The sequence below is a fragment of the Necator americanus genome, chromosome V (assembly GCF_031761385.1).
Source record: "Necator americanus strain Aroian chromosome V, whole genome shotgun sequence".
Classification (NCBI taxonomy): domain Eukaryota; kingdom Metazoa; phylum Nematoda; class Chromadorea; order Rhabditida; family Ancylostomatidae; genus Necator; species Necator americanus.
This window is the reverse complement of record NC_087375.1, coordinates 26,908,925-26,923,565: the sequence shown is the minus strand read 5'-3', so window position 1 is coordinate 26,923,565 and position 14,641 is coordinate 26,908,925. Positions and strand designations below refer to the sequence as shown.

At 39.2% G+C, this 14,641-nt stretch overlaps 1 protein-coding gene across 4 annotated transcripts; it reads right to left on the bottom strand.

Moving 5' to 3' along the window:
- Positions 1–324: 324 nt before the first annotated feature.
- Positions 325–14,054, bottom strand: RB195_015341 (uncharacterized protein; the record flags this gene model as incomplete). Of its 4 annotated transcripts, XM_064206008.1 has the most annotated exons (24): positions 325–429; positions 1,318–1,456; positions 1,537–1,653; positions 1,862–2,033; positions 2,119–2,266; positions 2,333–2,437; positions 2,542–2,709; positions 2,872–3,006; positions 3,328–3,443; positions 3,514–3,628; positions 3,682–3,749; positions 3,831–3,953; positions 5,294–5,328; positions 6,161–6,262; positions 6,322–6,413; positions 7,179–7,258; positions 7,323–7,452; positions 7,522–7,661; positions 7,714–7,813; positions 7,889–8,008; positions 8,064–8,200; positions 8,266–8,427; positions 12,121–12,211; positions 14,019–14,054. In XM_064206008.1, the coding sequence occupies 24 exons, from the start codon at positions 14,052–14,054 to the stop codon at positions 325–327; spliced, it is 2,736 nt and encodes a 911-aa protein (XP_064061888.1). The 4 variants fall into 4 exon arrangements, with proteins under 4 accessions (XP_064061888.1, XP_064061889.1, XP_064061890.1 ...); XM_064206009.1 differs by lacking the exon at positions 2,872–3,006; XM_064206007.1 differs by lacking the exons at positions 5,294–5,328; positions 6,161–6,262; positions 6,322–6,413; ... (7 more) ...; positions 12,121–12,211; positions 14,019–14,054 and having other exon boundaries at positions 3,831–3,951.
- Between the last annotated feature and the right edge of the window lie 587 nt (positions 14,055–14,641).

Sequence of the window (14,641 nt, the reverse complement as noted above, 5' to 3'; positions counted from 1 at the left end):
ACAGCAGGGAAAATGATCACATTTTGTACACATAACTGGTCAAATTTCCACGAATTATACGATGACTTCAAGATTTACTGACAAATGACAAGAGTACCAAGAAAGGCAGTGTGCTGCTTCGTTATATGTTCAAGTAATTAAAAGCGGCGAAACAGAACATGGACAAGAAAACATCATATGCTAGCTCAGCGACCAAATGTGAACAGAAATAGCATGCAATAAATAAATAAGTAGAACTAGTACAACTGACATCGACCATTTCACCAAGCGAAAAGGGCACGAAAAAGTCTTCGAAACCTCGACAACGGGTTTCGACGATAATTGTCACCCCACCTGTCCGGCACGCCGAGCGAAATCCGCCAGTAATTGCAGATTTCGAGAATTAGAAGAGGGCTTGATTACGTCAAGGGCTTTGTCGAAGTCAGAACACTAAAAAAACCAAGTTTCTGTTTTGAAAAAGCGGTCCATTCTATCGCTTATCGATTCAAAAAGATTGTCGTATTTTCAATTGGGAGTGAACTACCCAAGAAGCTTCTCTTCCTGAGTCAATTATAATGAATATTATACATGACGGTTAATCTTGACTGGTTCGCAACAACAACAATGAAATGGAGAGACAGAAAGCTGCCAGCTTCATTTTTTGCGATCATTTCTGCAAAACCACTTTGACAATGACGACTTATAAGAAAAAGATAACTAACGCCAAAACAATGAAAATGCTATTTTGATCGATATATGGTTTTTTTGACTGCATGCTATAACAGCAATACTACCGCTCCAACCTTAAGTCAGTCGGAGAGATAAAGTACGGGTAAGTTTCAAAGAAGACAACAAGTATATCATGTCAAATAAAGTGTAGTTGGAGAGACTCAACCGCACTCTCATTTCTCGACGCTCTAACTTACTTTTTTCTCTTAGTAACATTAGATACATGTCATAGATCCTCTAAGACTTATGCTTAGACTTTAGAACCCCAACTGACATAATTATTTACTCCGAGATATAAGGAAGCCACTGACCCCCTCCCCTCCTCCCAAATACATTTTACCAGTTGTTTGCTTCCAGAAATAAGAATGCGATAGAGTGCCCGTACCCTCCTCCCACCCCAACTACACTTTATCCCACATCTTGGGCTGAGGTCGCACGCAGAAATAAAACTAGTGTTTAGTGGTTCTTGAAAAACGTTTGAATGAATGCATGACGGCAGCTGCATAAACATGCAATCCATCATGATCTTCCATTGATTGAAAACGAAATGTGAATCAAAGTCAGCAAATAGAGAAAGAATTCCTTTAAAAAAACTTGGAAGTAACTCACGCGAAGGTTTCGCAACTTGCTCTCATCTGTAGTGGCTAATTTCTTCCTATCAATACTCCGTACAGGAACCATGGCAGCCTCTTTGCAAAGAGCGACAAGATCAGAATTAGAGTACCCAGGAGTTCGAGAGGCTATCCACCTTAAGAAGTGGTAGATCAAATACAGAAATCATACACTCACCACGAAAAAGAATACAAAATAAGAGTCAGAAACTCATACCTGATATCGTAATCACTAAGTCCAGCAGCCATATTGTGTTTTTCTAGGATTGTCTTAAGAAGCGTATAACGAGCACGCTCGTCTGGTAAATCCAACAATATTCGTTTCGGGAATCGTCTAGATTGGAGGTTTTAAAGACGTAAGCAGAGAACCACAATGAAAGTACAGGTTTATAGCAAATATTGGTTAAAAGTTGGAGGGAAGGTTTTTAGAGAACAAGTTAAATTTGATTTAGAGAAAACCAAATCAATACTCTGAATAGTACAACGAAAGAAATTAGCTACAACAGCTCCTTTGAATAAATGAAACAAGGAAGATGTCGTACCGTAACACAGCATCGTCAAGCTCAAACGGCCGGTTTGTGGCACCAATGACAAGGATTCGGTCATCTGTACTACTAGTGGCGCCATCAAACTGCAGAAGAAATTCCGTCTTCATTCGACGTGACACTTCCGTGTCCTTTTCGGAACGATCGCACAAAATGGAGTCGATTTCATCTGTAAAAACTATGCTATAAACACAAGAAAAATGGCAAGCAGCAAAGGATATGATTGGAGGGAGAAAATGAGTAAAGAGAATGACCTATGAAAATTATTGCAGGCTGAGCGTTTCTAGCTATCTGAAAAAGACTTCTTATGGTTTTTTCTGCATCTCCAACCCATTTAGAGGTTAAGCTTGCGGCCGAAATATTGAAGAAAACTTGACGTGCTTCAGAAGCCACAGCTTTTGCCTGCAAAAAAGTTTAGAAGTTCCCGAAAATGTGTCCTAACCTATACACGTAAATGATAACACGCACGAGCATTGTTTTTCCATTTCCTGGAGGACCAAATAACAAAATGCCTTTAACCGGCTGTCGTAAACCACTAAACAGTCCTGGATTCATCGCAGGCAGTATTACAGCCTGAAATATTACTAAATAAATCAGTCACAGTTTACAGTCTAGCGTGAACAGGAAGAAAAAAGATACTGTTCAGAAGACCATAAACAACACAACAGGTGACTAACCTCCTCTAAAGCCTCTTTCGCTGATTCACATCCCGCTACATCCGAAAGCCTAACTCCAGTTCGATCAAGCATCTCATCTAGAAGTCTCTCTCCGAACTTGGCGTCAACTCCCTTCAGAAGCTGCTGACGAGTAGGTATAGCTGCGCACGCGGTTGTTGATCGACCAGCCTTAAAATAATAGCATTAAATTCCTGCTATGGAATAACAAACACAATGAATAGGTAGTCAAATAAAAAGCAAGCAGAAAAAGCTTGAAAACTGCGGAAGATTAAGACAGATAGTGTTTAGCTTCCTATATGTTATGTTCACAGCCCCAATCTCAGTTTTTACCTTTCCCATTTTTTCCTTCGTACTTCGAATTCCCGGAAATTTCTTCTGGTTGTCTTTGATTCTTTGTCCAGACATGCGCATTTGACTAACGTAAAGATCACTCGGTGACGCGATCTTTCGCACCTTACGACGTCCCTAGAGCATCCAACTACAGGCTGTTTAATCAAAGCACGCGCTAAAAGTGGACTCATACAGGCATTTTATAATTTGTTGTTTAAAGCAGCGATAGCTAGGACCAAAAAAATCGTACAAAGCTAGTTGTACGAATATATAGCTGATTCATACTCCTAATTCTTCCATGAATACAAACAACATCCCAAACAAATTAACGAGGTTTCAGAAAAAAAAACAACAAAGGAAAAAACAAAAGTGGACAGATGTCGCTTTAAAAAAAAATCACCTAGATTATGTAGGGATAAGGAAAAATAAGATTCTTTTGAAGTTGAAACCACCAACCGTCGGCGCTGAGTTAACGCGAGCACCTAATCGTGATGGTGAAGCAACTCGAGCACTTGAAGTACCAGGTAGAGACGTGGAGTGATTTGAAACATTTGTACCTTGTACTTTATTCACTGAAAACGACAAAATGAAAAATGAAAGGCTCGCAAATAGAAAATTTTAAACAACAAGAAAAACACTAACTGAGAGTAACGAAGCGTTCTTTCGCACTTCGATGATAGCCTATCATTTTTTCTTTTGCTTCAGAAGCTTCTTTCCTTTTATCGGCTTGAATATCCATGATGTTTATACTTTCAGCCTGACACAACTAGTATTGCAGAACGTCCTACTTAAGCCAAGTTGTAAACACACCTTTTTAAATGCATCCATACCTTGTTTATACAGTTCGCAAGCCAATACTTTCTTCTCTTTGAATGATTCTACAACTTCTAGTCGTATATAGTGTAACCAGTTAGCAACTAATCCAGTTATAAGAAGGATACCAGAAAGAAATAGCTTACCGTCATATTTCTCATCTATTTCAACAGCTTCCATTAACTTTGCTCGTCCCTGATTATAGTGAGTCATAAATTGATCAAATTTCGCGGCACTTGAAGCATCCCGTCTGCTAGCCAAGCTCATGTCTAGGTGACAAGGTAATGTAACGTTTGTCAGTGATTGATTGACATCATGTCAAATTGCTCGTCTTCAGCCACGTACAAAATGGTTTTATATTTCATATAGAAATAATACTTGTATGAAATTTCATTATTCTGATTAACAGAAAAAGAACGATTGCAATTAAAACAAGAGTAGTATAAAGAGTTGATCGATGTTTGCAATTTTGTATATATATATATATATATATATATATATATATATATATATATAATTGAGTAAGAAAATTTTGATGTCCGATAGAAGGACTATCAGCCGAAAAATCCTTGATACGCGGTCATTTCCAATCGATATCAACACAGTTTAATTGCAGCAATCGCACACATGAGCCAGATGGTGCACACACGTCCAGTTCCGGGTCAAAATGACCTGAAGCTCGGTGCAGCTGCGCAAGCGGTTGCGCAGTTGGTAAGCTGAACTGGGTGGTTGCGAGCAACTCAAACTGCAGAGATAAGTGCTGTTAGCAAGGGCCCCACTTCGATCTCGACCACCAGCATCATCGCGCAGCTTCGAGCGCATCTGCTTATGCAACTGCGCCGAGCATCAGCTGGACATAGTATTCTTCATCGTTAGAAGGCAAAACTCTGCCCTACTTTCCGATATATAAATGATAATAATAATAAATACTTAACGGAACTACAAAAAGATGAGCAGAACCGCTTAGAAAATGAACGGGTTACAATTGAGCACTTACGCCACTTTAAAGGCTTCACCCCACAAATCTGAGGTGGTACGGATTTCAGGTGGGATATTCGTATACGGGATCGTAGATTATGGAGAGGGGGGTGAATCCGTCCATTTTTTTTCCTAATTGCAGTAAAAAATGGCCAGGACGACACGGCTTCGGGCGTTCTAGCGCACTATTTTCTACTAGGAGTTTGATTGGAGCGCGCCAGCCTTGTGCTCTGGCCACATCATCCAGGCCGTTTTTTGCGGCAATTAGGAAGAAATGGGCCCCACTCCATAATCTACTGTCCCGTATACGAATCCTCCACCTGAAGTCCGTACCACCACAGATTCGTGGTATGCTGTCTTTAATAAACCCAACTAAAACTATTCCGCAACCTAAGACAAACGAATTAAGAGAACAACAAAACAAAACGATTGTGTATGATTCATTGTGTCTAAGGGTACCGCTACAACTTCTCCGTAATTCTTCAAAGAAAATTTTACATTCAACTGATCGACCATATATGTTTCAACCTCTTTGGATCTAATTTCAGCTACCAATGCTCGCACTGTAATGGTCCAAAGGAAAAAAAGGAACTGAACAGGCTATATGAAGACAGGAAATCTATCAACTAACCAAGAACACTAAGCGAATATTGTCCTTGGACATTTCTATGCGTATTGATAACTGTTCAACACCATTATTCATTTTTTTTCCACTCTCAATTGAAGAAAAGATACTCCACAAAACGGTCCCACAACCGAATATACCGAGCCATACACTTCAACTAATTGTCATATATTTATTAACTCTCTGTACAAATATGATAACTGAGAAAAATAGAAAGAAAAAAAAAACAAGGCACACTATGATGATGAGAAGAACCTCAGTCAGTAAGACTAATTTAAATAAGTAGTGACAACATGAGCATTAATTTAATGAAAATGTGGCATAACATTTAAAAACGATAAAGAAACAGCAGCGAAAGCAAGTGACTGCGACTGATATCACACAATCGATAGGCGACCGCAGTGGTCCAGAAAACCTTCGATTTCAAAATTCTGAAGAATTGTGCTGGGAAATGACCAGGTTAAAGTGTTTGACATAAATGTTTCGACCCAGACATTTACAAACTAGAATAAGCGACTAGAAAACGACTATGGTAACAAAAGCAAAAATGTCATGGCAATAAAAATAAAAAATAACTGCTTATATAAACATTAACATGAATGAACAATGAGCAGAGAAAATTGCACTTTTGTCATGATTTCGTACAGTAACATGAACAAAAGCTAAACATAACACATTAGAAACATATGAAACGCAGGCACATTCAAAATTATGGAATAACACAAATTGCAAATTAGCTGAAAAGGGAACCTATTCAAACTAAACATGCAAACAAGATAATTTATTTTGTTATAACATGGAATGAAACCTTTCCGACCTCTGACTCAACTCTTTCTTAACAACATTTAATTCGTTGTTTGCTGAAAGTAGTACTCGTTGGCCTCGGCGGGAAGCTTCCATCCACTTGCTCCTAGTTCCAACAATAACAAGATCATCTTTCGGGCCCACGGTTCAGATACGTCAATAAATGCATCCCTATTAAAAAAAAAACAACTATGGTTTCGAAAGCAGAAAATCGAGAAATAAACGGGTACCTGATTAAATCTTTCAGTAGAGACAACTGGTCAGGACATTCTCGTTCCAAGTCATAACCGACGGAGAGTAAAGCAGAGATGAGAGATTCCAACTAAAACAGCGATTTTGAAGCAAACTAAATCAAAGCGAGAAATCTTTCAAAATATGAAAAACTTTGAAAAACGGAAACCCATTTGCACGATGACCGTTTCGAGAAAAAAGCATTCTCAGCACCAAAAAAAGTCATTTCATTAAAAAAAAATGTATTGCAGCAGTATGACTTCCAGGCGTTTAATGAAATGCATAAAACTGAGTAAGATTTATCTCGAGAAGCAAATTTAGCACATCGCATTAAATTCTTTGAATCAGCCTCCGTATTCTAAGTTATTATGTATATTGCAACTAAGTCTTAGTTAACGTAAGTCTACACGACATCACTAGTAACTCTCACATGCAATCCAGGTGAAACCCAATCCTGCGGTTCCTACGAGTCAATGAGTACCAAAAAGCATGCTAGTAATTCTAGCACGCCCCGAACCTAAAGTTTTAATGGGCTCATAAGTTACTTAGAATATCAAATCCCAATACCCGTTTGAAATGATCTCTCAAGTAAATTTTTTTCGCGTGCACACTTCTGGCCTTGAACATAAATAAAAATAAATAGACGTAAATATAAACACATAAACATAAAAGTCCTAAAAAAAACTACATATGTATGTGGAGGTATTTTAAATCGTCATAATGTGTAAGGATTCCAGGAAACAGTAGGATAGAAACCTCCAGGATAATAAAGAAAAAGTGTTGAATTTTCTAATTTAGTGTTGAGGAATCAAGTTCATAAAAAGGTCATATTTAAAAAGAACTGCAATGAGCAAACCTCCTCAATTTTTAGCGTCTCTAGGATCGGAGCACGCAGAAGATAGTCGAATACTTGGAAGACAAAATTTACGAGTTCTCCTAAAAATATTCATCGAAAGGTAGGCAAAAATGCAGCAGAAAATAATGAGACAACCATGCGCACCGTCTTTCCCTCCTCCGATATTAGCGTACAGATCTGCAACAAATGAAAGAAACGAGATCCACATGCGAAAATGGTCAGCTCGCAAACGATCACGACACTCAAAGTATTGTGATATAGAAGACATCAGTCCCTGAATCATACGACTAAATAAAATAGAAACGAAAAACTAATTGAACAAAAATGACTGAAAATGTTCTACCCTGTAAAGAGAGTATGCAGATGGTGCATCTCGCAGCGAACCACATAGCTTAGCTACAACACGACCGCCTCCACCTTCAATGGCGTGTTGACATAGCGTTGATCCAACGCTTTCAGCAACAGCATCAGCTGAGAATCCACCTGAAACAGCTATTTTATCCCTTCTTTTGGTAGAATCCAAAACAGCACGCACTAGCTATCCAATTTTCGATTTCGGTGGTGTTCCCACTAATTCCAAGAGTCCGAAGCCCCGCTGCTGCCTCCATCATTTCACGTTCCGTCATGACTTTCTTCTGAGAGTTAATCGAATCCAATTAAGTGAAAGAATATTTTGTTGATCAATTCCTGTATTCCTACAATAGTTCTACCTTTGATTCCTTCTTCGGTGGAGTAAGTTGCTTTGAGCGTTTTTCAACATGTGGAGCACCGGTTTCCCTGCCAATGCTAGCGTTTCCATTCCCACGTCCAGAACCGGAGCCCGAAGATTTCTAACAATAAAATGTTATGACAGACAATAACAGCAAGATCTACGCTCTCAGCCACCTGTGATACAGCACTCTCAGAGCTGATGCTGCTCTCAGTACGCTTTAGCCGCTGAGAACTTTGACAGTGTGAGTCGGAATGGCGTAACGATATATCTCGATCTGATGTCATCGTTGTACTACGATAATTATTGTTTTCTGTAATAACATGGAATGAAGTCCAGAAAGCAATGTGAAAAATGAGAAACATCAGTCACTACTACCTTCCACTTCTCTATTGGTTTTCTTATGTTGTTGTTGGGAATTAATAGTGGAGGACATATGCGAACGTACTCCTGTAGAGGGTGAAAGGGCTGCACCCACAGTGACTCCTCCAGCGGCAGAGGAGACACTTCCATCATTACTGGATCCTCCAGATCGAAGTCCTAGATAGCAGAGCATTGAGCAGTAGAATGAATAGTGTCAAAGAACGACTAATAGTCAAACAACACGGTTCAGCGTGGTCAACCCTTCACTGCATTTCCTCAGGAACTGCGCACTGTATGGATAAATGAAATTATAAGAAGAAGTCGTTAGAATAAACGAGAATATTTATTTATCCAATCCAGCCATTCTATCTTGTGGCCCTAGAACCACTTGGATCAAAAGTTGGCGAACTCAAATATCCCGAGTTTGTTTCATAAAGTAAACAAACAAACATTTGTAAACATATATATATATATATAATATATATATATAATGGAATCTGCTCATAATTTAGCACCGATAACTTTACAACGGTCCCAAACAAAAGATCCAGCTCCTGTTCAATGTGTTCAAAGATAATCCGCGGCGCGGCGCAGAATGCTCTCTCTGCTTTGCCTCTGTCAACAAGCAAACCCTCGTCGCTAAACCTTCCGTGCATTCACCTCACGCAATAAAAAAGAATGTTAATCAAAAGTAAACAATGTAAATTTACTAGAAAAACCAACTTTATTGGAAACACTGTTGATTACCACGAAATCTACGTCAGAGCGACTCCTTATGAGTAGTAATGAATACATAGAACAAGTACAATACAAGTGATGTCGAGAATGTACCAAAACTGGCTGTATCTTTTTAAGTGCGCAACGCCTTACAAAATAACAAAGAGCATGATATTATTCTTCATGGTCATTTGTTTTATGCTACAAGCATACGCGTCATACGTGTGTGCGTCATTAAACTGACGCAAAACAGTGGATCTTTACGTTGCACTGAATTGATGCAGTGACATTTTCGAAGCAATTGTTCAGAATGATTTGATCTGGTCGCATAATTCTTCTGCGAGCAGACCAAATCTTCCTGATTATGATTCATAGCTGCACTGTTGTTGTTCATCCACCTAAAACTCTTCACCAATCAATCGCTCCAGAAAAACTTTCTGCCACACGACAACATTACTAGAAGCAGCTCTAGTCACAGATTGGCTTAGTGATACTTCAAATTAGCACTGAAAATGAGCCCGCAATCTAAGTCGATCAGTGTTACGGAGGCACAAATGAGAACTGTTTGCTTATAGGCTAGCTATGCTGCGCATATGCCGTTCCTTAATGCGATGTTACAGAAGATCAAATAGTGCTCAATTTGTTCAACACTGTCGGTTCTATATAATATTTCATTTATCCACCGATATTAGGATCCACATTAACGAGAAAAGATCTGGATGAAATACAAAGCTTCAATGCTCTAATGCTAGTGTTTAGTCCGAAAAATAATCAATAAACTAACCATAAGTGATAGTGTCTAACTCATCTAGAATTGCCGCTGACATCACTCACACTTGTCCGATCCAGTGCCAAAAAAAATCTCAGTAAGGGGCAGGTGACCAGTTCAGAAGCTAGAGCAGAACGAAATCCAAGCAAACTTCGCGACAACTGATGATCACGAAGACCGAAAAGAGGCCGCGACACTCTCGAGAAAAACGAGTGACAAGGTGTAAAACGACATTACGTCGTAGCGAAATAGAGAAGAAATAAGAGAGTGCGGCAGAGTTGTGCGGTTGACATGAGATGCTCACAAAAAAAAAGTGAATATGAGGAGCACTCCGCTTATGTCCTGGTATACAATGACTACTAGTCTCCAAATCAACAGAAAAAGATCCGATCAATTGCGAGCGTATCACAGTAGGCAGAACAACTGCGTATGTATGCACGTCGACGAAACAAACAGAGTTATGGATTCTGCGAGGGATTACATTATACACTGAAAGTCTGCGTGGATTACCACTCCACGGGCATGCGATTCGCAAATATCGCAAGGAATTAATGAACTCTAGGCTGGAGGAACGTATCTTCGTCACAACTCGCAAACGCTGCACACTTGTAACGGGAGAAATCGCACACATCTGTCGACGGAAAACTTCCTTCACAGCTCAGAGTTTGCAGGAAACATTAAAAACGCATTAGATTAAGAATGAAGCTCAGAATCAAACTAGTTGTTGTGCAGGAAATAATACTTAGAAAATCTGAGGCTAATGAGCTGAAAAAAGACGAAGTGCGTGAAATATTCGGAGAAAAATCGGAAGTTTAATCAGGTTCTACCATCTTCATGCAATAACATAGAAGGAAAATGTATGTTCTGTGTGCAAACTTGACCAAACAAAAAGGCAAGGCAGACAATTGCCGAACGGACGCCATAAATATTCAATACTGGCAATTATTCACAGGTCTCAATGAAAAAGTTCAACGCAGTGCAAAGTTGCTCCAGTTCGAATCCGTGATGTGAGACAAATATGTCGTTCCCTGCGACCCATCATCTCAACAACAATACCGTATGTTTTCGACAGTTGTTTGTTAAACATTGAATTTTTGCAGCAATCATAATTTCTTTAACAAAGTAATTACGTAGAACATAAGGACGTCGCGCTATCACTTTCACTTTAACTGAAAGTAGCATTCTCCACGAACAGTTCTCCATTTTCGTAGAATTCTGAAGGTAACTCCTGACGCTATAAGAGAGCGAACGATAACAAACACTTTAAAATTGCATATCACTACACTGCGTACCTGTGTAACCAGGTATAACGAAGTATAAATTAGCTGTGAATAACGTAATGAAGAAAACTCCCATGCATGTTCCTATGAAAACATGTAGAAGAGGAAGAACTATTCTGCGAATATCAAAGAAAAATCTTCAAAGAAGTCCCAGTTCTCGAAGAAATTAATGATTCATGCACAATTTACACTGCTGTTCGGACTATTTCAAGGAAAGTTATGTCAAAGAAGAATGGGAATGCCTTGAGAGTGTTTGAAATCGTCTGTTGCTGACGAAAACACATCAGCAATACGATGCTTGTTCTCGTCAGAAAACGTATAGCTGAAGGCTGATCTTATGCGTAATAGTCTTAAACGCTGGAAGATATTCACCATCTTCGTGATTTGATAGAAAATATTCTAATCAACGTAGAATAAGAATAACCAATAAGAATGGCAATAAGAATCCACAACGATATCTAACAATGATATACTCCGATTTATCGGGAACTAATCCCAGACAATCGAAATTCTTCAAGTTTGCAAGTACGGGAAAATAAAAGCTAGTCTAATATAGGGCTAAAATACGACAATTTACCAAAGCCAACAGCTATGTCGAAATATAACGATTTCAAAAAAGATAACACCTTCGATGGTGATGTCACCGACCCATGACTTTCGGTTGTGCAAACTCTTCAGAGTTATGAAACATTATTTTGATTCAGCTCTCCTTCCATCATAGTAAGTCGGTAAACTTTACTTTTCATTAACATTTCAAACAGTTCATCCTCTTTAAGGGCAAGCCATCATTTTTGGATCTACTCCGTAACGGTTTTGCTATGAAATTCCGGATAGGATGACCACGAAGGGAACAAGTCCATCGTCTTTCCTTTGTTTGAACGAAAAAAAAATCCTCTCTGCCCGCTTTATTGTACCCACTGTCTCAAGGATATCAAGTAAAACAAGTTTCATTTGGTTTTCTTGTTCTGGTTTGGAATCCGACCCTGCCCTACTTTTGCCTCGAGCTGACTGTTAACGAGGTCGTACTTAGAAAGTTTCCCTTCTTGGACACAGTATAGGCGTTCACTACCAAAATTCTTTGAGTACAGTGCTGAAAAGACATACCAGGTGGTTTATAGATCTGCAACGCAGGCCGGTTCGAGGGTTTTTTGGTGTGACGTGATTGCTTATCTCCATCCTCCGTCGAGGGGACGATCTAAAAATAAAGTTTGCTGGGAATGAATGACAAGAAAAATATGAGCGCTTCAAGGCTCATAGCGTAAGAGCGGATCTGTCGCAGTGTAACTGACATATCTTTACTATGAGTCCGAATAATAAGTTGTATGCAACATCACAAAATCAATACCTATTCGAACATGAGTGTGTCGCAAGAAAATCCGCACACTACAGACAAGAACCTTTGCAAAACAGTTGCAACGCAATGAAAAAGCCACAAAGCAAGGTTAAGTAAGCAAAAATGACAAAACGGATAAGCATTTTTGTCAACAACTGTCAGCTTTTACACGCAGAACAAGAACGTGCACCACAGGAGGGGAAATTACACAGAGCAGTAGATACAAAGAAAAAACCCAACACATGCACTCTGAAATCATCTACTAGGTAGTTCCAGCATGTACTGGTTTTCCGCGCGCATCTCTAAATTTACTGTAACACAAAAATCTGCATTATTATAAACTTAGAGATGATTTGCAAACATTAGCAGGATGAGTTTCGAGAAATTTGAGTTCTGATCGACTTTTCATCTGACATTTGCTTTTATTCTACTCTGTTATGATCATTTTTTCAAAACAGCAATGAGTCACCCACTCTCTTGTATGGGCTACTGACAGTTTCAACCCTGGATTATTTCGAGATCAGTTCATGAGTCACAGTTCATCGGTAAGCAGAAAGAATAGGGGGGAGAACCTTGAATAGACAATAGCCATCTTGAGTGAAAAATTGTGCTGTGTTTTTATTATGAACCTACAACACCGAACAGAAGAACGTTTACGTTACAACCAGCAATAGCATAGCAGACTAAGAAAAACCACCGTGGAAATTCTGCGACTATCCAGTTTATTATTGTAAATGGATATTAATTCAAAAGAGATCACTAGTACTTTGATTACGAACTGAACCTTTCTTAGAACATTTTCTAATCTTCAATATCGAAACTTTCTTCTTCCCGGATTCGCTATTCATGAATGATTAGATATATTGGAACTTCTCTAGCAAATATTCGCTGAGAATATTTCTTTCTCTTCTTATTCCAACTTCATCCGAAAACAGAAGCAGAGACCACAATCGAATGTGTGGTGTTTCAGTAATGAATTAAATTCTCAGTTCAGTTTCATATCAATTAAATGGATTCCACTGAATGTCACGCTTCCACTAAGAAAGTGTCTTCTGACGTCGGTTGAGCGCAAAAAAATCCACTCAAGTTTTGAAAGTAGAATCTTATTTATGACTTTCGAAGGAGATGGAAAAGAAATAGTCTTCGAAACTTCGGTAGTAATTATCACAACTCAACTGACATGGATCCACTCAAACAGAAGCACCAGGAAGGAGCCTTTAAAATCTCATCTCATGAACTTATGGTACCGTACTACCAGCCTTTTAATGGATCCCTTCCCTTGCGATAATGTCATTCTCCCTCTCTACACACTTCTAGCACAAGTGGTTTAACATCTGCAAAGCTAACATAAGAAGATTTTTACCCAGATGTAGCTCAGTTCGACGAAATTACACTGTTTCATAACGCACCGTGACTTTACAATCCAAGTTTTTAATGCTTCCAAGCAGGTTTACTCTGAAAAGAAATCAAATGCCCAGTAAAATTCAACTTTAACTGCGTTTGCTAGTGTTGGATGTCGCGCTCACAGCGATAAGCACTTGAAATCCGAGTGGACTGCGATTGGTGGGAGCGGCTCGCATTACAATGACCGCTGTATGATTTAGATGTCGCCGCAAGGAAAGGTGAATCATAGCAGAAGAAATGGTCGATGAGTGGGACAAATCACTACCTGAGTCGAGAGCTGTGTCTCCGGGGTTGAACTCATTTGCTTCTGTAGTTCACAGAATACACGTCAAGCAGGCCACTGGCCACACCACCCTGAAACATGCCCTCGATAAGTAAGTTTACAGGTGAAATGAACAAGTACGAAGAAATAGATGATTGCAAAAAAAGGTAGCAGACACACACAGAGGACTTTAATTTTAAGTACACTAACAAAAAAGAAAACCACGAATATGAAAACATAAGAATATGAAAGATTTCTATTTGCGATTGACAGATCTGACGGGAAAATGATGAAAAATGGAATGGGTATCATCAGTGAACATGTTCGTTAACTTCTGACTCTAACTACTTCCATACGTCGCCTTAAAACGTTGGTATTATCCTGCTCAGCAACCCAGCAAAGAGGTAATGATGAAGCCAGAGAGTCAAAATGTTACCGAAAACGAACGGCGACAGGGCATGGAATGGCGGCCAAATTACTGATGAAACGAGGAACCAACGGATACTTAGGGAAGGAAAACGTGGGCGTTGTTGTGCAGTAGTAGAAGAAAAATTAATCCTATGATTTTTAAAAGAATGAAATGAAGGCGTTCAGAAAAGTGGGGAATTAAACAGCTGGGGAAAGTG